At 36.4% G+C, this 26,227-nt stretch overlaps 4 protein-coding genes across 9 annotated transcripts; all 4 read left to right on the top strand.

Moving 5' to 3' along the window:
* Positions 1 to 1,240: 1,240 nt before the first annotated feature.
* LOC148837033 (extracellular calcium-sensing receptor-like) lies at positions 1,241 to 4,834 on the top strand. 2 transcript variants are annotated; one of them, XM_088914045.1, is made up of 6 exons: positions 1,241 to 1,513; positions 1,780 to 2,282; positions 2,322 to 2,589; positions 2,705 to 2,932; positions 3,570 to 3,693; positions 3,876 to 4,834. In XM_088914045.1, exons 1-6 carry the CDS (start codon positions 1,256 to 1,258, stop codon positions 4,787 to 4,789), a joined length of 2,295 nt encoding a protein of 764 aa, XP_088770171.1. In that variant the 5' UTR covers positions 1,241 to 1,255; the 3' UTR covers positions 4,790 to 4,834. The 2 variants fall into 2 exon arrangements, with proteins under 2 accessions (XP_088770171.1, XP_088770170.1); XM_088914044.1 differs by having other exon boundaries at positions 1,780 to 2,589.
* Positions 4,835 to 6,858: 2,024 nt separating this feature from the next.
* LOC148837034 (extracellular calcium-sensing receptor-like) lies at positions 6,859 to 10,708 on the top strand. 5 transcript variants are annotated; one of them, XM_088914072.1, is made up of 6 exons: positions 6,859 to 7,010; positions 7,199 to 7,490; positions 7,743 to 8,552; positions 8,664 to 8,891; positions 9,489 to 9,612; positions 9,795 to 10,708. In XM_088914072.1, exons 1-6 carry the CDS (start codon positions 6,922 to 6,924, stop codon positions 10,706 to 10,708), a joined length of 2,457 nt encoding a protein of 818 aa, XP_088770198.1. In that variant the 5' UTR covers positions 6,859 to 6,921. The 5 variants fall into 5 exon arrangements, with proteins under 5 accessions (XP_088770198.1, XP_088770201.1, XP_088770200.1 ...); XM_088914074.1 differs by lacking the exon at positions 6,859 to 7,010 and having other exon boundaries at positions 7,206 to 7,490; positions 7,743 to 8,283; positions 8,335 to 8,552; XM_088914075.1 differs by lacking the exon at positions 7,743 to 8,552 and having other exon boundaries at positions 6,922 to 7,010.
* A 1,818-nt stretch (positions 10,709 to 12,526) lies between these two features.
* On the top strand, positions 12,527 to 16,364 carry LOC148837035 (extracellular calcium-sensing receptor-like). Its single transcript, XM_088914548.1, has 5 exons — positions 12,527 to 12,615; positions 12,794 to 13,085; positions 14,143 to 14,367; positions 15,001 to 15,124; positions 15,451 to 16,364. The coding sequence occupies exons 1-5, from the start codon at positions 12,527 to 12,529 to the stop codon at positions 16,362 to 16,364; spliced, it is 1,644 nt and encodes a 547-aa protein (XP_088770674.1).
* A 3,659-nt stretch (positions 16,365 to 20,023) lies between these two features.
* On the top strand, positions 20,024 to 24,209 carry LOC148837036 (extracellular calcium-sensing receptor-like). The gene is made up of 5 exons (XM_088914254.1): positions 20,024 to 20,031; positions 20,523 to 20,814; positions 21,942 to 22,169; positions 22,776 to 22,899; positions 23,296 to 24,209. The coding sequence occupies exons 1-5, from the start codon at positions 20,024 to 20,026 to the stop codon at positions 24,207 to 24,209; spliced, it is 1,566 nt and encodes a 521-aa protein (XP_088770380.1).
* The last annotated feature ends 2,018 nt before the right edge of the window (positions 24,210 to 26,227 follow it).

Consider the following 26,227-nt stretch of genomic DNA (forward strand, 5'->3'; position numbering starts at 1 on the left):
GATATACCAGCAATCCACAGTAAATAAAGGAGAATGGAATGAGTACATAAAGGAGAAACTTTTGCCATAGGTCTCAAAACATACTCATACTGTATACCAACCAAGGCTATACTGTATAACCTAATATTCACATATCATATCTTGAACAGACTATTATAATCATTCGGTGCGATCCCTCTGTTCATTACAATATTTTTTCTCAAATCATAAGCATAACATTAAATCAAGTAAAGGTGTTTTTCTAAAACCATCTTTAGCTTCATTTTTCAATACTGTAGGCAATTCAAGTTAAATGTTTCCAAGTTTTACTTTTTAATGACTATACTTAGAAGCAATATTTTATTATAATTTTTATAATTTATTTATTGCCTGTCAAGTGATGACTGGGATAACAGAGAATATTCTGATGAAACGGTACTACTTCACATAATGTAAAGGTTTCTGAATACAATAAGGAAACGTGCTACTTAAAAAAAAACAAGCAACTGTTTTCTGAATGGCAATAAAGCTTTAGTAAGACATTATTGTGCCTTTTGCATAAAGATTTAACTTAGATTTGATAATGACTTCATAAACTTTTATTATTATGGATGTAGTGTATTCACAATAAAAGAAAAATAAAAATCTCAAAAGAATTACTTTTTCTTATCCCTGAGCATATTAAAACCTTTGGAGTCTTTTTTAATTTTATGGAGCATATTAAAAGTCTTTGGAGTATTCCTGATTTACTTCCTAACCTTTGTTTTATTTCTTAAACCCCTGAGACCTCCTGTGAAATATAAGGCCAGTATATTGTGGAAAACTGTTCTGGATCAGAAAGAGGCGACCTTGTACAGTCTGGGATGATTTTTCAGGCGGCAGCGTTGATGCTGGTTGTTATCATTTTGAGAGCAGCACAGCAACCAGTTTGCCGGCTACAAGGGAGAGCAGCTTTTCCACACTTTTCTAAGGACGGAGACATTATGATTGGGGGCATGTTTCAAATTCACAGCAAAATTGACGCAAAAATGTTTCACTTTAAAACCAAACCAGAACCCCTGGATTGCAGAAGGTTAGTGTCTATTTTTTAAAGCAATATTACATATCTTACAATCATTGTAATTTAAATTGTTATTATGTTCTCTGGGCAGCCCCATTTAATCACACATAAAATGCAATTTGCTATCTTCATACAAATCTTGCTATTTAAAATGAAATTATTTTTTTCTGTATTTCTACTAGTTTGAACATTGGTGAACTTCAGTCGGCACAAACAATGATCTTTACCATTGAAGAAATAAACAACAGTACAGAAATACTTCCTGGGATCTCACTGGGCTACAAGATCTATGATTCTTGTGACTCCTCACCTTCTTGTGAAAGAGCAGCCATGGCTCTGATGAATGGAAATGAGGAAACTCTCTCTGACAGCTCCTGCTCCAGACCAGCTGCAGTTCAAGCTATAATAGGAGAGTCTTCATCATCACCCACTGTTGCAATCTCAGAAGCAGTCGGTCCTTTTAGAATTCCTGTGGTGAGAAATTAAACTGTACTTTTAATTTATTCAAATAATTAAAACTAATATATATAATTAACAGTATCATAATATCAAAAGTGTGTACATACTTTATATACAGTATGTATATTAGACACACAAAGCAATGTGTTATTTAAAAACACCATGAAAAGATTATTCTATATATTCTTGACTTATGAATATATAGTATAACATTAATAAAGTAGTCCCAATACATAAGTTCCTTTCAAAAACTGCATTTTCCAATGTTCCTGTCTAAACAGATCAGCCACTTTGCTACCTGTGCATGTCTGAGCAATAGAAGGAGATTCCCATCATTCTTCAGAACCATACCCAGTGACTATTACCAAAGCACAGCCCTTGCTCAGCTTGTGAAGCACTTTGGATGGACCTGGGTTGGGACCATAAGAACTGATAACGATTATGGCAACAATGGGATGGCTACATTTGTACAGGCTGCCCAGAAAGAGGGGATCTGTATTGAATATTCAGTGTCTATTCATCAGTCTGATTCTAGAGAGAAATTTCTCCAGACAGTAGAGATTATAAAAAGGAGCACTGCAAAAGTCATTGTAACATTTCTTGCTCAAAGAGATATAACTGCCTTAATAAAAGAGTTATCCCTTCAGAATGTAACTGGCCACCAATGGATTGGCAGTGAAGCTTGGATTACCACCAGTAATGTTGCCACAGCAGAAGGTTCTCATGTTCTGAGGGGATCCATTGGATTCAGTGTTATTAAAACCAACATAGAAGGACTAGGAGAGTTTTTAACGCATGTTTATCCATCTGAAATACCAATCAGTGGTCCTCAAAACAGGTTTGGGGAAACTGAATATAATTGTTCCCTGGCAGATGAGGGTAATGTAGAAATTCCTTGTGCAAACTTGGAAAACAAAAGAGAATTGAAAAGCGTAAATGCAGAAGAATCTGAATTTAGAGTATACAATAATGTATACAAAGCAGTGTATGCTGTTGCAACTTCTCTACACATCATACTTGAGTGCAAGAAAGGTCAAGGTCTGACTGGCAATTATAGGTGTGCAAAAGGAATTACTCCCAAGCCTTGGCAGGTAAAGCATATCCATACAGTTTGTGACAATGTAGTAATACTGTATGCACGTGTATGTAACGCATACTTCACATACTGTATGTTTGTGATCACATCAAGATGCCCTTTTTTCACAGGTGTACCAATATTTAAAAAAGGTTAATTTCACAACCAAAACTGGAGAACAGGTCTCATTTGATGACAATGGAGACCCCCCTGCGAGATATGAATTAGTGAACTGGCAGGTTGTTAATGGGAGCACTGTACAGTTCATGACTGTTGGTTACTATGATGCTTCACTGCCAGTAGGACATCAGTTCGTCATGAACCAGGTCAACATTGTTTGGGCAGGGGGTCAACATAAGGTAAGCAGTGTAAAAAAATAGTTTGCTAATATATTGCATAATGAGCTTTGACTGGTGATATCTTGAAACCCCAAATCTAATCTCCAGAATATTTAGAAAATAAACATTTGTTAGTTAAATACATGTGTTCTGATTTACAGAGTGTTAAAGGATTCACTCTTTCATTAAAAGAAATTCTGCAAACATTTATGAAAGCAATTGAAAGACTAAGCTTTTGTACATCCACCATGGGAACACTAAATTTATTGTGAGATTTTAAAATGTTAAATATTAAAATATAGTTTTTTTATTTTCAACTGGGTCAATACACAGCTAATATAAAGAAAACCTAATGCAAAACAGGCATACTGTATAGCACAATTGTCACTTGCACGAAATAATGTCTTTGTTTTACTTTGATGTTAAAACATCTCTACTCCTCAAATGCTAGTCCATACACAAAAGAACACTTTCCAAAAATTATTAATCTTCGTCCTGCAGTGTATTGACATTTTTTTACTTTACTTGGAAATGTATTTTATAATTACCCCCAAAACAGTTATAGAGTTAACAGTAAAGACTCCCACTGCCTAATTAATTTTACTGAGTTCCCTGCATTGCAAGATACCTGTAATTGAGGCTTTGCTTTGCCCTGTAGAAGCCTGAGTCAGTGTGCAGTGAGAGCTGTCTCCCAGGCACTCGAAAGGCAGCTCAGAGAGGAAGGCCTGTGTGTTGCTATGACTGCATACGCTGTGCTGACGGAGAGATCAGCAACACTACAGGTGAGAAAGAATACAGTATATTCACAACTGAATAACCATCCCTGCTTTTCTGCCTCCTCATTATCAGTATATTCTGCACAGGCAATAAAATATTGAATTCTATTTACAAACATATTTAAAAACTACAGGAACAGAAATATGTTTTTTAGAAAATGAATAACTCAAGTTTTATTTCCTTTCAGATTCAACCACTTGTGTCCAGTGTCCTGTAGAATATTGGTCAAATGAGAAAAGAGACAAGTGTATGTTAAAAGCAATGGAATTTCTGTCTTTTGGAGAAATCATGGGAATTGTGCTAATGGTATTTGCTTTGGCTGGGACCTGTTTAGCCATTGGCATGGCTTTGATCTTCTTTAAATATAAACATACTCCTATTGTTAAAGCAAATAACTCTGAACTGAGTTTCCTTCTGCTCCTTTCATTGACACTGTGTTTCCTCTGTTCACTTACTTTCATTGGCCAGCCCTCTGACTGGTCCTGTATGTTGCGCCACACAGCATTTGGGATCATATTTGTCCTGTGCATCTCTTGTGTTCTGGGGAAAACAATAGTGGTGTTAATGGCCTTTAGGTCTACATTACCAGGCAATAACATTATGAAATGGTTTGGGCCCACACAGCAGCGGTTAAGTGTTCTGGGTTTCACGCTTGTTCAAGTCTTGATTTGTGTTCTTTGGCTGATAATTTCACCTCCTTTTCCAAACAAGAACATTAAATATTATGCAGAGAGAATCATTCTGGAGTGTGAGCTGGGATCTCCAGGTGCATTCTGGGCTGTGTTAGGGTATATAGGATTCCTCTCTGCCATGTGCTTTGTGCTCGCTTTCCTGGCTCGGAAGCTGCCTGATAACTTCAATGAAGCCAAATTCATTACATTCAGCATGCTCATATTCTGTGCTGTCTGGATCACCTTTATCCCAGCATATGTCAGTTCCCCTGGAAAATACACAGTAGCTGTAGAAATATTTGCAATTTTGACTTCTAGTTATGGTTTACTGTTCTGTATATTTGCACCCAAATGTTACATAATTTTATTAAAGCCTGAATTAAATACAAAGAAACACATGATGGGTAAGATGTCATCAAAGTCACTGTAGTAGATCTTAATTGTATATGAATCATGAAAGGCACAAAGATTTGCACAAAATAATTAAAATACTTGCTTTTAAACATCACATTAAGATTTCTTATGTGTTTATGTATAATTGCGGTTATATTTCTTTATTTGTTTAAGTCATATTGTTTTTCAGTCATACTTTCTGAACTTAATAGAAGCACCTGTTGGGCAGGGTTAAGATACCATCTCATACATTTCATTATTGTCATTTGAGATTGTGTAGAAGAATACTCTTACTGGAGCTGTGGATGGAGGATACACCTGGCTCTTTTCCTTACTATTTTATGAGCCATATTGGATTGGCCAAGTCATGTTAGATGTGGACCAGTGGTGTGCCATGGTCTTTTACTTTGTCGTTGAGCACCATTTCCAAACAGTCTTTCTTTTCTTTTTGATGTGTTTTTAAAATATGTAAGCTCTTATGTGGCAGTTTTTTATATGAGAAATTAGTTAAGAAATTCCTTCCACAATTTTAAATTGTTTCCACTGGTTCGTGTTTCAAAGCTCATTCTGAAGAAGGTTGGTTTTGACTTGTCTGTGCCTTTGAGGACTTTGAAAACGTGCATCAGGTCCTCTTGCAGTCTTCTGTGTTCAAGACATTCCCATAGGCAACAGAATGTACAGTATCTGGTTGCTGTTCTCTGGACTGATTTCAGAGCAATTATATATTTTCTTTAACATTAAGTGTTAAATGTACAGTATATTCGATACAGAGAAAAGAAGCAGCTGTGTTGTGCGTTTTCTCTGCAAGTGTGTAAAAGCTGTCGGCCTTCCTTCTTCTGTGACACTGGCTGTGTGTGCCAGAACTTGCCCCTGTGACCTCTGGGGAGGTACCCCCTGAGGAGAGGGTCATGGCCGAACGACGGACGGAGACCAAGCATGCCATCAGGAACCTACTGCGTGAGTCTCACCCAGGACCAGCAGCGGCAGTTATGAGCACTCATTGCCGAGAATGAGGAGCTGTTCGCAGCCAGAGACAAGGACTGCTCGCGGACGATCCTAGTCCAGCACGACATCGATACCGGCAATGCTTGGCCCATTCAGATTCCGCCCCAGTGGAAAAGTTTTGAATCTCTGTTTGTTGTGGTGGACAGACAGAGGTTTAATAAATGTGGTGCCTGTGCATCTAAAAGCATGTGCTCATTCTGTGCAAACCCCCCGGTCATTACAATATTTTTTCTCAAATTATAAGCATAACATTAAAAACTAAACAGGAACAAGTAATAGGTTTATTCCATGCTGAAAAAAAGAAGAAAGAGAACACAACGTTTCGGCCGTGGAGCCTTCTTCAGGTGTGTGAAGAATGCTCCACGGCCGAAACATTGTGTTCTCTTTCTTCTTTTTTTCAGCATGGAATAAACCTATTACTTGTTCCTTTGCAGCCTACGCATGCTGATGCAGCGACCCACCTGAATTAAAAACTAAAACCATCTTTAGCTTCATTTTTCAATACTGTAGGCAATTCAGGTTAAATGCTTCCAAGTTTTACTTTTTAATGACTATACTTAGAAGCAATACTTTTATATAATTTTTATAATTTATTTATTGCCTGTCAAGTGATGACTGGGATAACAGAGAGTATTCTGATGAAACGGTACTACTTCACATAACGTTAAGGTTTCTGAATACAATAAGGAAACGTGTTACTTAAAAAAAACAAAGCAACTGTTTTCTGAATGGCAATAAAGGTTTTGTAAGACATTATTGTGCCTATTGCATAAAGATTTAACTTAGATTTGATAATGACTTCATAAACTTTTATTATTATGGATGTAGTGTATTCACCATAAAAGAAAAAGAAAAATCTCAAAAGAATTACTTTTTCTTATCCCTGAGCATATTAAAACCTGTAACAGTCCTTGGAGTATCCCTGATTTATTTTTTAACCTTTGTTTCATTTCTCGAACCCCTGAGACCTCCAGTGAAATATAAGGCCAGTATATTGTGGAAAACTGTTCTGGATCAGAAAGAGGCGACCTTGTACAGTCTGGGATGATTTTTCAGGTGGCAGCGTTGATGCTGGTTGTTATCATTTTGAGAGCAGCACAGCAACCAGTTTGCCGGCTACAAGGGAGAGCAGCTTTTCCACACTTATCTAAGGATGGAGACATTATGATTGGGGGCATGTTCCAAATTCACAGCAATATCGACGCAAAAATGTTTCACTTTAAAACCAAACCAGAACCCCTGGATTGCAGAAGGTTAGTGTCTATTTTTTAAAGCAATATTACATATCTTACAATCATTGTAATTTAAATTGTTATTATGCTCTCTGTGCAGCTCCATTTAATCACACATAAAATGCAATTTGCTATCTTCATACAAATCTTGCTATTTAAAATGAAATTAAAATGATCTTTGAAACTATTTTTTTCTGTATTTCTACTAGTTTGAACATTGGTGAACTTCAGTCAGCACAAACAATGATCTTTACCATTGAAGAAATAAACAACAGTACAGAAATACTTCCTGGGATCTCACTGGGCTACAAGATCTATGATTCTTGTGACTCCTCACCTTCTTGTGTAAGAGCAGCCATGGCTCTGATGAATGGAAATGAGGAAACTCTCTCTGACAGCTCCTGCTCCAGACCAGCTGCAGTTCAAGCTATAATAGGAGAGTCTGCATCATCACCCACTGTCGCAATCTCAGAAGCAGTCGGTCCTTTTAGAATTCCTGTGGTGAGAAATTAAACTCTTTTTAATTTATTCAAATAATTAAAACTAATACATATCATTAACAGTATCACAATTACTATATCAAAAGTGTGTATATATGTATATTAGACACACAAAGCAATGTGCTATAAACACCAAGAGAGGATTATTCTATGTATTCTTGACTTAATAACAGAAAGTAAAACATGAATAAAGTAGTCCCAGTACATAAGTTCCTTTCAAAAACTGCATTTTCCAATGTTCCTTTCTAAACAGATCAGCCACTTTGCTACCTGTGCATGTCTGAGCAATAGAAGGAGATTCCCATCATTCTTCAGAACCATCCCCAGTGACTATTATCAGAGCAGAGCCCTGGCTCAGCTTGTGAAGCACTTTGGATGGACCTGGGTTGGGACCATAAGAACGGATAACGATTATGGCAACAATGGGATGGCTACATTTGTACAGGCTGCCCAGAAAGAGGGGATCTGTATTGAATATTCAGTGTCTATTCATCAGTCTGATTCCAGAGAGAAATTTCTTCAGGCAGTAGAGATTATAAAAAGGAGCACTGCAAAAGTCATTGTAACATTTCTTGTTCAAAGAGATATAACTGCCTTAATAAAAGAGTTATCCCTTCAGAATGTAACTGGCCACCAATGGATTGGCAGTGAAGCTTGGATTACCACCAGTAATGTTGCCACAGCAGAAGGTTCTCATGTTCTGAGGGGATCCATTGGATTCAGTGTTATTAAAACCAACATAGAAGGACTAGGAGAGTTTTTAACGAATGTTTATCCATCTGAAATACCAAGCAGTGGTCCTCAAAACAGGTTTGGGAAAACTGAATATAATTGTTCCCTGACAGATGAGGGTAATGTAGAAATTCCTTGTGCAAAGTTGGAAAACAAAAGAGAATTGAAAAACATAAATACAGAAGAATCTGATTTTAGAACATACAATAATGTATACAAAGCAGTGTATGCTGTTGCACATTCTCTACACAACATACTTGAGTGCAAGAAAGGTCAAGGTCTGACTGGCAATTATAGCTGTGCAAAAGGAATTACTCCTAAGCCTTGGCAGGTAAAGCATATCCATACAGTATGTGACAATGTAGTAATACTGTATGCACGTGTATGTAACGCATACTTCACATATGTTTGTGATCACATCAAGATGTCCTTTTTTTCACAGGTGTACCAATATTTAAAAAAGGTTAATTTCACAACCAAAACTGGAGAACAGGTCTCATTTGATGACAATGGAGACCCCCCTGCGAGATACGAATTAGTGAACTGGCAGGTTGTTAATGGGAGCACCATACAGTTCATGACTGTCGGTTACTATGATGCTTCACTGCCAGCAGGACATCAGTTCTTCATGAACCAGGTCAACATTGTTTGGGCAGGGGGTCAACATAAGGTAAGCAGTGTAAAAATATGTTTTACTAACATATTGCATAATGAGCATTGACTGGTGATATCTTGAAACCCCAAATATGATCTACATTGAGAAAATAAACTTTTGTTAGTGAAGTACAGGTGTATTAAAGTATTAATAGAGTATTAAAGAATTCACTCCTTCTTTTAAAGAAATTCTCCAAACATTTATGTAAGTAATTGAAAGACTAAGCTTTTGTAAATCCAGCATGTGAATACTGAATTTTAAAATATTAAATATTAAAATATATTCTTCTTTTCAATTGAGACATAGCTAAATATAAAGAAAATCCACTGCAAAAGAGGAGTATGGCACATTTGTCTTTGTTTTACTTTAATGTTAAAACATCTCTACTCCTCAAATGTTTGTCCATAAATAAAAGAATAACATTCCAAACAATAGTAATATCCGTCCACCAGGGTATTGACGTTTTTTCTTTTAAATTTACTTGGAATTTTCTTATAATTTCCCCCCAAATAGTTATTGAATTAACAGTAAAGACTCCCACTGCCTAATTAATTTAACTGAGTTCCCTGCATTGCAAGATACCTGTAATTGAGGCTTTGCTTTGCCCTGCAGAAGCCTGAGTCAGTGTGCAGTGAGAGCTGTCTCCCAGGCACTCGAAAGGCAGCTCAGAGAGGAAGGCCTGTGTGTTGCTATGACTGCATACGCTGTGCTGACGGAGAGATCAGCAACACTACAGGTGAGAAAGAATACAGTATATTCACAACTGAATAACCATCCCTGCTTTTCTGCCTCCTCATTATCAGTATATACTGCACAGGCAATAAAATATTGAATTCTATTTACAAACATATTTAAAAACTACAGGAACAGAAATATGTTTTTTAGAAAATGAATAACTCAAGTTTTATTTCCTTTCAGATTCAACCACTTGTGTCCAGTGTCCTGTAGAATATTGGTCAAATGAGAAAAGAGACAAGTGTATGTTAAAAGCAATGGAATTTCTGTCTTTTGGAGAAATCATGGGAATTGTGCTAATGGTATTTGCTTTGGGTGGAACCTGTTTAGCCATTGGCATGGCTTTGATCTTCTTTAAATATAAACATACTCCTATTGTTAAAGCAAATAATTCTGAACTGAGTTTCCTTCTGCTCTTTTCACTGACACTGTGTTTCCTCTGTTCACTTACTTTCATTGGCCAGCCCTCTGACTGGTCCTGTATGTTGCGCCACACAGCATTTGGGATCACATTTGTCCTGTGCATCTCTTGTGTTCTGGGGAAAACAATAGTGGTGTTAATGGCCTTTAGGTCTACACTACCAGGCAATAACATTATGAAATGGTTTGGACCCACACAGCAGCGGTTAAGTGTTCTTGCTTTCACACTTGTTCAAGTCTTGATTTGTGTTCTTTGGCTGATAATTTCACCTCCTTTTCCAAACAAGAACATTAAATATTATGCAGAGAGAATCATTCTGGAGTGTGAGCTGGGATCTCCAGGTGCATTCTGGGCTGTGTTAGGGTATATAGGATTCCTCTCTGTCATGTGCTTTGTGCTCGCTTTCCTGGCTCGGAAGCTGCCTGATAACTTCAATGAAGCCAAATTCATTACATTCAGCATGCTCATATTCTGTGCTGTCTGGATCACCTTTATCCCAGCATATGTTAGTTCCCCTGGAAAATATACAGTAGCTGTAGAAATATTTGCAATTTTGACTTCTAGTTATGGTTTACTGTTTTGTATATTTGCACCCAAATGTTATATAATTTTATTTAAGCCTGAATTAAATACAAAGAAACACATGATTGGTAAGATGTCATCAAAGTCACTGTAGTAGATCTTAAATGTTTATGAATCATGAAAGGCACAAAGTTTTGCACAAAATAATTAAAATACTTGCTTTTAAACATCAAATTAACATTTCTTATGTGTTTATGTATAATTGTGGTTATATTTTATTTGTTTAAGTCAAATTGTTTTTCAGTCATGTCATGTTATGTAATGTTTTTCTTTAACATTAAGTATTAAATGTACAGTATAGTATTTTTTCAGTATATACAGTATATATTCGAAGAAATATAGAAAAGAAGCAGCTGTGTTGTGCTGTTTCTCTGCAGATACCTGGAAGTTGTCTTCTGTTACACTGGCTTTCACAAATCTAAAGCAGATTTTCATCTGAAAAGTTGAAGAAGCTTTAATACATTGTTGTGTATATCTTTTATTTAGATTATTTATTTTATAGTATTTTTTCATAAAAAATATAGTGTCCTTTCACTTCCTCTAATAGAAAATCTTAGTTTTTCACGAATGCTGCATTGCATATTCAATTGAAAAATCCAACAACTTTTGCAGGCTTGTTAACAGTTGTTAAATCCTGTCTTAAAACTCATTTTTGTACCCTAGCTTTAATTTCTATTTTTCAGAATTATTTGGTTTACAGCTATCTCCATTGCCTTTGTGACTGTCTCATTTTATTGTGGAGCACCTTGAAGAGATGAAAAGCACAATATAAAATTAAGAATATTATTATAAGTGAAATATTTAGGAAATGGCTAGACATTGTTTGTTGTAGTTTCTTATACAATCTGTTCTTCAACAATTAAAATTACTATGTAAGATTTTTTTGCCTATCACCCTAAGTCTGACTTTTCCACTGGTGTCAGACATTGACTTCTAACTGCAGTGTACTGATTACACAATTTGTAGAACTCATATGATAATCTACTTGTGACAGGAATTGTAAGTGTGTATTGTATGACATTTTAAGGATATTTAACTATTACATTTGCGATTTATATGAATGACATACTGTACTGTGTCTTTTGCAGAAAATTGGCAGGTGTGTGTACAGTAAGATGCCACTGTCCATAGTATGCCGTCTTTTCTTCCTCTTTGCTGTAGTTCTAAAGATTTCTGCCCTGGGAATTGTAAAAGAGTGATGCATGAAGTAGGAACCAGTTTTATCAATTTATATTAAAGCTGTTTTCATATTACTCACAGTAAGAGAATCTCCTTCATGGTACCTGTTGTATGTTGATGGTGAAGATATAACAGCAGAAATCTACAGAGAATTTCCTTTGCAGTTGAATAAACATCTCTAAGTCTGAAAAATGACAAAATTATAATGTATTGACAATAGTTAACCAAATACAGTGTGGAGAGTGTTTAATAATAAAATGCTTAAAATAAAAGTTAATGGATTCTATACAACTTCTTGTACACAAATTACGTTGAATGATTAATCTTCAATACATTAAGGCCAAAAAAACCTAAATGTGTTTTGAAATAAAAATGCTTACCCCAATAAAACACATTTTAAACTTATTCCTTTATGACTGCAGCCAGGTGAAAGAACAGCTGCAATAATTAACTGAAAATTAAACCTTAATCAACAAGTTAACACAGCAAACCTTTGAGACTTCCAGCTAAGTAGTTTGAATGTCAACTTTAAATGCTCCAGAGATTTCCTGCCCAATATAAACAGTCACAGGTTATGGCCAGAGTCTTTAATCAGAACGAGACCAGAATGCAGTCCAGGATATTATTGTGGGCAGCGCTATTGATGATGGTTGTTGCTGTCTTGACAGAACAGCCTGTTTGCAGGCTTCAGGGAAGAACAGCTTTTCCACACTTAAGTAAAGACGGAGGTATTATGATTGGAGGGGTGTTTCAAATTCACAGCAACACTGAAGAACAAATGCACCAATTTAAAACCAGACCTGATCCTCCTAAATGCAAAAGGTTAGTTTATGCTTTCTAAACCAATTCCTCTAAGATTCATTATAGAAAGACCAACTTCATTACTCACTGATTTGCTTCTTCAATGCTAATATTTTATTTTAATAATGTTTCTAAATTAGGTAAATTTAGTTATACAATCAAAACCATACAAATAAAAATCTTTAACAATATTTCATAGTATTCTTGTTGGAGAACTTCAGTCAGCACTGACGATGATCTTTACCATTGAAGAAATAAACAACAGGACTGATCTTCTTCCTGGAGTGTCATTGGGATATAAGATCTATGACACATGTGGCTCCATATCTTTGGCTATAAGAGCAGCCATGGCTTTAATGAATGGAAATGAGGAAACTCTCTCTGACACCTCCTGCTCCAGACCTGCTGCAGTTCAAGCTATAATAGGAGAGTCTGCATCATCACCCACAATTGCAATGTCAGAAGCAGTTGGATCTTTTCATATACCTGTGGTGAGACATTCTTAATCTTATCAGATGTTCAATTGCACCTCAAAAAAGCTATTACTATGATTAAAATATTAAAAATATTTATTTCTTAGGAGGATGCAGGAGAATATTTTGTTAATGTCATTAATGTTCCATTTTCCTTTCTTCCAGGTGAGCCATTTTGCTACCTGTGCATGTCTGAGCAATAGAAAGAGATTTCCATCATTCTTCAGAACCATCCCCAGTGACTATTATCAGAGCAGAGCCCTGGCTCAGCTTGTGAAGCACTTTGGATGGAACTGGGTCGGGACCATAAGAGTTGACAATGATTATGGCCACAATGGAATGGCTACCTTTGTAGAAGCTGCAGAGAAGGAGGGGATCTGTATTGAATATTCAGAGGTGGTTCATCAGTCTCATTCCAGGCAAAAAATTCTTAACATAATAGAAGTTATAAAAAAGAGCACATCAAAGGTTATTGTTGCATTTCTAGAACAAGGAGACATAATTGCTTTAATTAAAGAATTATCATTTCAGAATGTAACCGGCCACCAGTGGGTTGGCAGTGAAGCCTGGATTACTGCAAGTAATGTGGCCTCAGCAGAAGGCTACAGAGTTCTGGGTGGATCTATTGGATTTGCTGTCATTAAAACTAAAATAGAAGGACTGAGAGAGTTTTTAATGAGTGTCCATCCATCCCAGGCCCCAGACAATGCCCTTTTAAATGAGTTTTGGGAAACTTCTTTCAATTGTTCTCTGTCAAATGCAAATAGTACCAAAAAGGCTTGTACAGGGTTTGAGGACTTGCAAGAACTACAAAATGGGTATTCAGATATATCTGAGGTCAGAATATCCAATAATGTGTATAAAGCAGTTTACGCTGTAGCATATTCTCTACATAATTTGCTTGAATGCAAGAAAGGGCAAGGACCTTCTGCCAATTATAGCTGTGCTAAATCAATTTATTCTGAACCATGGCAGGTAAAATAAGATTCATTTTTCACCAAACACTAATATAAGTACCTATCTCCTATCTACTTGTGTGTAAATATAATCTGTTTGTCGTATTTCATTTGCACAGCTTCTTGAGCACCTGAAAAATATCAGCTTTACTACCACGACAGGAGATGTGTCTTTTGATGGTAATGGAGATTCCAAGGCAAAATATGAATTGGTGAATTGGCAATTTGATAACAAAAGCACTACAAAGTTCATGACCATCGGTTACTATGATGCTTCACTGCCAGCGGGTCATCAGTTTGTCATGAATCAAGTCAAAATTGTTTGGGCAGGTGGTCAGCATGAGGTAAGCAGTGAAGAAGAGATGTTATAATATTTTAAAAACTGGGATTTGTTATATCAGAGCTAACCTCCACTGTAATAGCAAATTTGATTCTGACATTATAATCTGCTGACAGTAGGGTAGGCTTATAGTGATTTTCTGTGAAATAAGAGTGAGAACAGAATGTGCAGTATACTGTACAAAAATATGATATTTCCTTTTTATCTGTGAAAATGAAAAAGCTTACAGACAGTTAGGTATATCAACTTTTAAAATAATGTACTATTATAAAGTTATACGAGTCAGTGAATAATGGTGGGATTTGCTGAACGGATTTCAAAGAAGTTTTCTTTTCAGATTTTGATATTTATATTACTGAGGCACTGTGTTCCTTGTTAACACACACTTTAACACAATGTGGTACTGTACATATAGAAATGCTTCAGTCAGAATGGCAGAGTGGATAATAAGTTGTCAGTGTGAAAAAAATCCTTTCCATTTAGCTTTGTTTATGAAGTATGAAAGTCCTTTTAAATTATTAGCAAATGCTTGCAATCATTTTCTTTAGAGAATATAAAACTAAATCATAAAATAACATTTTAATTAATTGCTTAGTATTTCTGACACAATATATTACACACTGTGTATGATATGCAGAAGCCTGAGTCAGTGTGCAGTGAGAGCTGTCCTCCAGGCACTCGAAAGGCAGTTCAGAAAGGAAGGCCTGTGTGCTGCTATGACTGCATACAGTGTGCTGAAGGAGAGATCAGCAATCTTACAGGTAAATTATATGCATTTAAAATTCAATTGCACATTCTGTGCTCTATATCATCTTATCTTCAGTAACCCACACACAACAACATACAGAAAAACAAAGACAACACATACTGTACATATTTCATTAAGTGGACTAATTAAATATTTTTAATTTTACTTCATAATATACCAAAAAGTAAGATTCTTAAAATATAGAAATCTAAAATCTTTCTCTATAGCACTGATCTGTATTTGTTAAGTAGATGTAAATTTACATAATAATTTAAAAATAAAATACAATTCATTATGATAGTGATCTGTATTCCCATAAAACTGTGTTTTTCTTTGCAGATTCTAATGACTGCATCCAGTGTCCATTGGAATATTGGTCAAATGAGAAAAGTGACAAATGTGTATTAAAATCAGTTGAATTTCTATCTTTTGGAGAAATCATGGGAGTATTGCTCTTGATATTTTCAATGTCCGGAGCTTGTGTAACTACAGGGATAGCACTGATCTTCTTTAAATATAAGGACACTCCCATCATTAAAGCCAATAACTCTGAACTTAGTTTCCTTCTGCTCTTTTCATTGACTCTGTGTTTCCTCTGTTCACTTACTTTCATTGGCCAGCCCTCTGACTGGTCCTGTATGTTGCGCCACACAGCATTTGGGATCACATTTGTCCTGTGCATCTCTTGTGTTCTGGGGAAAACAATAGTGGTGTTAATGGCCTTTAGGGCTACACTGCCAGGCAGTAACATTATGAAATGGTTTGGCCCCACACAGCAGCGGTTAAGTGTTCTTGCTTTCACACTCGTACAGGCTTTAATATGCATCCTATGGCTGATTCTATCCCCCCCTCTTCCAAACCAAAATATAAAATATTATAGAGACAGAATTATTCTGGAGTGTGATCTGGGATCTGCAGGTGCATTCTGGGCTGTGTTAGGGTATATAGGATTCCTCTCTGCCTTGTGCTTTGTGCTCGCTTTCCTGGCTCGGAAGCTGCCTGATAACTTCAATGAGGCCAAATTCATTACATTCAGCATGCTCATATTCTGTGCTGTCTGGATCACATTTATCCCAGCTTATATTAGCTCACCTGGCAAGTATACAGTAGCTGTGGAAATATTTGCTATTTTGGCTTCTAGTTTTGGTTTACTGTTCTGTATATTTGCACCCAAGTGCTATGTCATTCTGCTGAAACCCAAGATGAATACAAGGAAACACTTGATGGGTAAAATACCCAAAAAGTCACTTTAAGACATCTGAATATGAATGCTGACTATTTAAAAATGGCTGGCTACTTAGAATGTAATGTAATTGTCCATATATAAATATAACCTATTTGTCAGTATCACTTTGACAGAGCATAGGGTAACGTTGTTGTAATGAAAGGAAAAAAGAGTGCATACTTTATGTACAAATTTAATCTTCTCAAAGGAAAACATAGAAGAACAGATTTCAGTACAGTCAGGCTTTTCAAACAAAATAGTGACATTTTACACACATATTTGGCACTGTCCTGTCTTTTTTTCTTTCTTTAAATTGTAATGTTCTCTGATATCCAATCAGCATCATCAGCATATCTAATGTGCACTTTGTAAGCAATGCAAGTGTAGTCTGTACAGTATGTGTTGAATCCCAGTAGCACATAATGTAGGCTTCCTGTCCCACAAAATCAGAATTGCAACCCCATTAATTGTTAATAATAATTCTTAATATTAAAGCTTTAATGTTTTCTCTTTTCTCCTCTTTTGCCTCTGTTATGCAAAACATTGGCTTTTCTTGCAGTATCCTTCAAAATGTTTCCTTCCTTTAGGTGTCTTTGTACAGTAGGTACACAAAAAAATTCCTCCTTTTAGTCTCTTTCAGCATCTTGCTAGACAATTAGTGGCTGAGTGTTTGAATGTCTCCAGTGATTGTTTTGAAAGTTTTCTGATGTATAACTTGTTCTAAGATAAAATGGCAGTGCTGAATATCTGTTTTAAGTTATCAGCAATGTCTTGCATACTTTTTTTCCAATGGCAGATTTACAACTGGCCACATATGATCCCATTATTTTGAAGGACTACAGTACAGTACTACTTTTTATATATGTGTGTTTTATAAAAAAGTTTAAAAAATATTCTTGCCTTTATAAAATGAGCTGCAGTCTTTTAAAGATCTAAATGAGGATAAATAAAACAAAATTAGCTATTATTTTTTTTCTAGGTTCATGTGTACTATTCTTCAATTCTTATGCCATCTGCATTTTTACCATCTTATTATCTGAATGAATTACTAATAAAGATTAATTCAAAATTCAAATGCACTTGCCTGATGTTTCTGTACACATTCCCTGCCTGATACAGCCCTGTGCTTAAATCTGTCTGTCAGTGCAGATGAACTGTGTACTGCCTGTGCTCTTTACAGACACTCTGTTGGACAGCTGGTCGCTGTTTCTTCCCATGAAACTCTACAGTCTATTTCTTTTTGTAGGGTCTGGATCTTCAGTTTAAACATCCTTTTAATAATAAACCTGAATATCATTTTAATGAAGATGTTTATGTCTGATTTGTGTTTTACAATACTGGAGGTTTAAATGAAAGAAAGGAAATATAAAATTTGGAAACTACATTCAAAAACAGAGCTAATGTGACCACCATTTTGCTATTTTAGCTTCAACATCCTCCAAAAAGTTACCTATATACATCTACTGATGCTCTCCTTAGTCAATAGTTGCATTTACTGTTGCTGTTGGACAGGAACTGGAGTCATCAGATGAAAACCAAGGTTTCATCGGGTGTTTCAACCCTTATCCATATTACCCTCCTGCTGGCCAGTCACCAGTGATAGCCAATCAAAAGACTCTCTGTGGTCCTTAAAAAACCCAGGGCATTCTCAGAATGAGTAGGGGTGTTTGTTACCCTGGTTTCCTGGCCAAACTTCAACTAGGCCTTCACGGCCTCCGAAAAATTCCAACCTATTATACTGTATGAACTGGCTTCATCACTCTGTTCTCCTCTCCACTAATAGCTGGTGTGTGCTGAGCGTACTGTCGCACTTTGGCTGCCATGGCATCATCCAGGTGGGGCTACACATTGGTGGTGGTGGAGGGGAGTCCCCATTACCTGTAAAACACTTTGAGTGGAGTGTCCAGAAAAGCACTACATAAGTGTAAGGAATTATTATTATTATTATTAACTCCTCTTGCCTGTTCCAGAGCCCAGCGTGACGCTCTCTCTCTCCATTGCCTCTCCCAGCCTTTGAACTGCTGTCTTTTTGTCCCTCCCAGTCAGCCCAAAAGCTGTCAGCAACATTCACACTGACTGTGCAGGGAGTCATCCGTACCCAACCTCCACTGGGAACAGTCATGTCTGCCACCCTTTCACTCTGAAGTCTTGAACTACAGTAGATCTTCATGTTTGGGACTTTTCTTCTCAAAAGCCTTCTCGCATCCTTTCTCTCACAGCCCTGTCAGCTCAGTGAAGATGCTCTTTCTCACCTCATCTGGTTTAGGGATGCTTGTACAACCTCAGGAAACTGCAGACATCCCCCAAGTTCCACCTTCATGTGATATGATGGAGCTTAATGCAAGATAGTATCTTATTTTTCCTTATCCCTGATCTTGTCCACTTCTCACCCTCCCTGACAAATGCAACTGCTTTTGTAAATCTTCTATGAGATTGTCATTTCTTCTGCCTGTGAACATGGAAAGATGCATGTTTTGTCAGTTTGTGTCACCAGGATATAGGGGACTGAATCACAGCATTCAGAAAATTTAATGAAAATGGTATTTATATAAAAAACAAATAAATTAAAAATAAATTTTTTTTGTAACTGTAAATTCATTCTTATACTGTATATCTTTAAATGAGATTCAAGACCTGACTCCAGCATGTGAACCACATACAGTATCTACACATTTTTTCTATATACGTGCTGTATATAAAAAAGTTAAAGGTAGCATAAACTTGCCAGTCTCATTAGAAACTGTACTATAGTCATAGAAAAGGCACAGCACCTCAAAGATGGGGTCTTAGTAGACATAAAACAGAAATGCAACTGAACTAAAGAAAAAGTTTGGCAATCATAATAAACATACATTAGAAGAAGTAATATCTCACTGCCAAACTAAGCTTCAGTGTGATGTTAATTTTTCCATGTCTACATGTTTTATGTGCCTTGCTTAATGGAAGTGAAAAAAAAAACCAAGCCTGTTGTAATTGTAATTTCAGGTCAGTAGTCAAATCAAAATCTACTAACAGTGAATTGTCAAGTGCTAGAAAAGATGTAGAGCTTTCCAGTCCTGAGTTTCACAAATACAAACTTTTATTGGTATGGTGTCAGGATTGACTTCTTTTCAGTTCGTCATTTTACACCCACTACCACCAAAACCAACTTATAGCAGGTTTTCTGCTCATATTTTATTTGCTTAAATCTTGTTACCATGATCTTCCACTTTGCTTTAAAAGAATATTAGAAACAAAAACTTTAAATGTACCACAGTAATAAAAGCAAAACATCAGAGCTTAAAAACAGAACACTAAAACATCAAACCTTTTATCATTTCTGCTTAACACACAATGGGAGCTTCGCTTCATGAAGAATAAACATAAGAAGATTAAACACTACAAATCCTTATTTTTGACTGCATGAGTGTTCTTAGAAACTGGTCCCATGAGAATTTCTTCTGCTCTTATCAACTCTTTGAAAATGAACATGCCGGACCACCAGCAATCCCTGAGCAGTGGGGCATACTCACTACTGCCGAGACAGAGCCGAGAAAACACATGGCGGCTGAAAGAAAACTCAAAGGGCACTGCACAACTGATTGCAAAAGGCAGCTTCCCTTTCTTGCCATTCATTGGATGTGATGTCATCATTTATAAATAATCATATGAGAGCTCATTGCTCATCTGAAGCAGTAACAGAAGCAAATGGGCAGGTACTGTATGTGCTACAGTGTATTGCGCTGAAGGAAAAATAATCAAAGGGAGTTCCCAACCTTAACTATCGCTCCACTTGATTTCAAGTTCATTAACCACCCTGGAGACCTCAATGCACAATATAAAGACCATAAAGTATGACATGCCTCTACTTAGAAAGGGGTGTCTATATGTGGTCTAGAATGTCATTGACAGCAACAATATTGACTGTGGTTGTCGCTGTTTTTACATTAGCAGAACAACCCATCTGCAGGCTTCAAGGAAGAACAGCATTTCCACATCTATCAAAAGAAGGGGACATCATGATCGGGGGAGTGATTCAAATTCACAGCAACACTGAAGAGAAAAAGCATTTCTTTAAAACTGAACCAAATCCTACAAAATGCAAAGGGTTTGTTTTAATTCATAAATGCTTCTTTTTATATACATTTTGTCATTTTTAATTTGTTGAAAAGAAGTATTGAAACAATAAACTCTTATTTTTTTCTAGCTTCCTCATTGGAGAATTTCAGTCAGCTCAAACAATAATCTTTGCTATCGAAGAAATAAACAACAGGACAGATCTTCTTCCTGGCATTTCTTTGGGATATAAGATCTATGACACATGTGGTTCAATACCTTTAGCTATAAGAGCAGCTTTGGCTTTAATGAATGGAAATGAGGACACTCTTTCTAACACCTCCTGCTCCAGACCAACTGCTGTTCAAGCTATAATAGGAGAATCTGCCTCAACACCCACTATTGCGATGTCAGCAGGAGTTGGACCTTTTCGAATCCCTGTGGTGAGAACCTTAATCATTCTACTTCTTAAAATAATAACGTCCCTTGAAATGTACTACTGAAAAAGCAATGGTAATAGTTTTTCAAGTGACTAATTGCCCTCTTAAAAATGATTTCATGCATGTTGGGAATGTTAAAAAATTTATTCAGAAGCTCCTTTAACAAACAGACCCAAATCATTAATAGAGCCCATTTTTAAACAATGACATTTTCTCTTCTTTACAGATCAGCCACTTTGCTACCTGTGCATGTCTGAGCAATAGAAGACGATTTCCATCATTCTTCAGAACCATCCCTAGTGACTATTATCAGAGCAGAGCCCTGGCTCAGCTTGTGAAGCACTTTGGATGGACCTGGGTTGGGACCATAAGAGTTGACAATGATTATGGCCACAATGGAATGGCTACTTTTGTGGAAGCTGCAGAGAAGGAAGGAATCTGTATTGAATATTCAGAGGTGGTTCATCAGTCTCATTCCAGGCAAAGAATTCTTAAGAATGTAGAAGTGATCAAAAAGAGCACTTCAAAGGTTATTGTTGCCTTCTTAGAGCAAGGGGATGTAATTGTTTTGATTAAAGAATTATCCCTTCAGAATGTAACAGGTCTCCAGTGGATTGGCAGTGAAGCCTGGATCACAGCTAGTGATGTTTCAACAGCAGAAGGTTATGAAGTTCTGACTGGATCTATGGGATTTGCTGTCACTAAAAACAAAATTGATGGATTTAGAGAGTTTTTATTGAATGTGCACCCATCAAAATCCCCGGGCAATGCTCTCTTAAATGAATTTTGGGAGACTGCATTTAATTGTACTCTGAAAAACAATGACAATGCCAAAAAACTGTGTACAGGGTTGGAAGATTTAGGAGAATTAAAAAATGGATATGCAACAACGTCAGAGGCTAGAATATTCAATAATGTGTATAAAGCAGTGTATGCTGTCGCATATTCTCTTCATAATTTGCTTCAATGCAAGAAAGGTCCTTCTGCCAATAGCTGTGATAATTCAATTCAAATTGAACCATGGCAGGTGAGGTAACCTTTATTTTCACAATGCATTAAGGCATTTACTGTATATATCTGGTTGTAATAGAAACACTTTTAACACAAGATTAATATTTCCATTGTCACAGGTACTTGAGCAACTGAAAAAAGTGAACTTCACAACTAAGACTGGAGAAAATATCTTTTTTGATGGCAATGGTGATTCAACAGCAAGATATGACTTAGTAAACTGGCAGCTTCTTAATGGGAGCACCATCCGGTTCATGACCATCGGTTACTATGATGCTTCACTCCCAGCAGGTTATCAGATTGTCATGAATCAAGTCAAGATTGTTTGGACAGGTGGGCAACGTGAGGTGAGCACAGGGTATTCTGATAAGAAAAAGTGCACTTTGCTGTAACAGGTTTATCTCTTGTCTTACAAGAGTATCTGTAGAAACATGGCTCACTCTTCAGACAGAACCTAATAATATAACCAGTAAGTTTATAAGTATTTTCTGTGAGTCTTAGAATATTATTTAATATTCCATATTAAACAGAGAATAAACAAGATACCTTTTGTAACCAGCAAACTTTAAAACATATAGAAGACTAAATCTTTAAAATACAATGTACTCAAAACTGATACAATCCAGTGGAAAACAGTGAAGTATCTTACAAAAGAAATTCCTTTCATGTAATTTTCCTTCTAAACTTCAATGTTAATAAAGTTTTTCATTAACAATGCATAGAAGAAAAAACTGATAGCCAATATACTTTTTGTAAATATTGTAAAACATGATTGATCAAGTATTTTGTATTATAATTTTAATGAAGAAAATTATAAGAATAAGTACTATTGTGCTACTCATTTTTACTTTAATTATTTAGTATTTCATGGAAAATATTCTGTATTCTGTAAGCATAATCTTGCAAAACATTATTTTTCCACCACTAAAAATTGTTTTGTTCTTGTTCTGCAGAAGCCTGAGTCAGTGTGCAGTGAGAGCTGTCTCCCAGGCACTCGAAAGGCAGTTCAGAGAGGAAGGCCTGTGTGTTGCTATGATTGCATTCAGTGTGCTGAAGGAGAGATCAGCAACACTACAGGTAAATGTTAGTGCAATCAAAATGATATATGAAATTCCTTACTCTACTTCTTATCTTCAGCGACATACTGTATACACAACATTATATGCAAATGTAGGAAAGACATCAACCAATTAATTCTGTATTTTTAGATTTCTTTCACAGTAAAGCAAGAATATAAAGAAAATTGGCCAATGCCAAATTGCAAATACAATTTTAAATTACACCATGTCTATGAACATTCCTAAAAATCACACCAGATGTGACAGCTGGAGAAGACTCTACAGCAGCAAGTTGTGTTTCCTCTATTTTTCAGTGTGGAATTAACCTTAATTTTAACTTGAACCTACAGTATGCACGCTGATACAGCACACCACTCGAACAACCCTAAATATCTGTATCTGTTTTTCTTTGCAGATTCTAATGATTGCATCCAATGTCCTTTGGATTATTGGTCAAATGAGAAACGAGATGAATGTGTAATAAAAATAATAGAATTCCTGTCTTTTGAAGAAATCATGGGAATACTGCTCATGATATTTTCTCTGGCTGGTGCTTTCTTCACCATATGCATAGCCTTAATCTTCCTCAAATATAAAGACAGTCCAATTGTCAAAGCCAATAACTCTGAATTAAGTTTCCTTCTGCTCTTTTCATTGACTCTCTGTTTCCTCTGTTCACTTACTTTCATTGGCCAGCCCTCTGACTGGTCCTGTATGTTGCGCCACACAGCATTTGGGATCACATTTGTCCTGTGCATCTCTTGTGTTCTGGGGAAAACAATAGTGGTGTTAATGGCCTTTAGGGCTACACTGCCAGGCAATAACATTATGAAATGGTTTGGCCCCACACAGCAGCGCTTAAGTGTTCTTGCTTTCACACTCATACAGGTCTTGATTTGTGTTCTTTGGTTGATAACATCACCTCCTTTTCCTAACAAGAACATGAAATACTATGCAGAGAAAATCATTCTGGAGTGTGAACTGGGATCTGCAGGTGCATTCTGGGCTGTGTTAGGGTATATAGGATTCCTCTCTGCCTTGTGCTTTGTGCTCGCTTTCCTGGCTCGGAAGCTGCCTGATAACTTCAATGAAGCCAAATTCATTACATTTAGCATGCTCATATTCTGTGCTGTCTGGCTGACTTTCATTCCAGCTTATATCAGCTCTCCTGGGAAGTATACAGTAGCTGTAGAAATATTTGCCATTTTGGCTTCTAGTTTTGGTTTACTGTTCTGTATATTTGCACCTAAATGCTACATAATTCTGCTTAAGCCTGAACTGAATACAAGGAAACACCTAATGGGCAAAATACCCACAAAGTCACTTTAAGAGCTTTTAGTGCATGTATCAATTTTATATATATATAGTATTCTTGTACTGTTCATCCTCAAACACTACAATTCATAAACTGAAAATGTCTACATACAGTATACTGTAAATAAATTCAGGAGGACAAATGTTTGGTAAATTTATTAAGAATGAACTCATAAAAATGTTTTAAACTAAAAGAATCAATGTCTTATATCAGTGATGTTTGGTGAACTGCTGTACAATAATAAAAATGTTTTAGAAGCACAGGTGCCCAGCTGCCACATTCATATCTGAATGACTTCATTTCTAATAAAGAGCAAATCCTCTAGTGCAGGATTCTGTCTCCTGTCACCTCACTGTACTCTCAGTGGAAATCATCTCTGTGCTAAACAGTGCTCATCTCCCCACGAGCCTCCATAGGCTATTAACATTATTTGTCTGATTTTAATTTTATACATCTTATGTTGAAATACTTTAATTATTTTACCAGAATTCAATTCAGTTTTAATTTTTACCAGCTGTACCTACGTGATTTACAAAAAATAATTTCTGCAGTAATGAAGCATGCTGTTAACTACGTATTTTACAATGCCTACTGTTTAAACAAAAAACTAAAAGAACACATTTTTGTTTTGTACAACAAAGAGATGAACACTGAACAATACAGCTTCTACAGTACATCATGTAGGATAATATTTCAGCTCTTCTCTGAGGTTTGTATGATTGTATGCTCAATTAAGCTAATTCTTAATTGTTAAAAAATTGTGGAAAGCATAGACTTAGCAACGCTTCCTTTTAACTAGTCTTTTGATCGGTCTTTCTCACCTGTTTCTACATTTTGTAGATTAAATAAAAACATTGAGGATGTTTAAAAATACAGTTTAATAATTTGTGTGTCTCTAACATTCAAAGAATATTTTCTTTGCAAATTTAATTTGTTTTTTTTTACATATGAAATTCAGTGATATTGTGTTCAATCAATTTTTTAAAAACCGCTTGTTACATTTAATAATTTCAGTCACGCATTTAATTTATGGTGCATCTCTGTCTTACTTATAGATAACATATTCAAACAGTTCTCCTTTAATTGAATTACAACTTAAGTTTTCATGGAGTAAACTTCACTTTAATAATTTTCAGCTAGTGTGTATATATTCTTTCTTCAGAAGGTGAGGCACTTTTCTCATTGTGATAGCATTCACTTCTAATGATGTAAAACATGCCACAAATGAAATTAAGATGCTTTGGGAAGGCAAAAAAAAGCATTTTAGTGTTTTACATGAAGAAAACTCCACATCACTGACCTTCGCCAAACTTTTATGTCCAATTAGCCCAGCCTACTGTTATCACAAAGATCTCCCCTCTTTGTCTAGAAGCCAGTGAGACATGGTTTGTCATTTCCATTCCATTTGTCATTTGTGATGGGGACACTATATTGAAAAAAGGCACCTTCCTCTGAATGAGATATAAAACCAAGGTCCTGACTCTCCATAGTCATAAACAATCTCGGGGTGTTTCTCAAAAAATGTAGGGGTGTTACCCCGGCGTCCTGACCAAATTTCCCATTGGCCCTTGCCAATCATGGCCTCCTCATAATCCCCGTCTCTGAACTGGCTTCATCACTCTGTTCTCCTCCCCACTGAGGGCTGGTGTGTGGGGAGCGTACTGTGCACACTATGGCTGCCATTGCATCATCCAGGTGGGGCTACACACTGGTGATGGTGATGGGGAGTGCCCATTACCTGTAAAGCACTTTGAGTGGAGTGTCCAGAAAAGTGCTATACAGTATAAGTATAAGAAATTATCATCATTTTTCCACAGGGTGTGAACACACAGCTCCAATCTAGACAGCACAGATAGAGGTGTTTTTCTCATGGGTTTTCCTTGTTTTTCTACAACTGGCTTCCTCTCCCACTGCCTTCAGAGAATCCTATATGGTGCTCTCTCCTCTCTATCCTAGGCAGGGACACTTCACTGCACCTCTCCAGGGGGTCATCTTACCCCTCACCATGAGGGAGGACTATTAGACCCCTACT

The sequence above is a fragment of the Atractosteus spatula genome, chromosome 4, assembly GCF_055471065.1.
Source record: "Atractosteus spatula isolate fAtrSpa1 chromosome 4, fAtrSpa1.hap1, whole genome shotgun sequence".
Taxonomy (NCBI): domain Eukaryota; kingdom Metazoa; phylum Chordata; class Actinopteri; order Semionotiformes; family Lepisosteidae; genus Atractosteus; species Atractosteus spatula.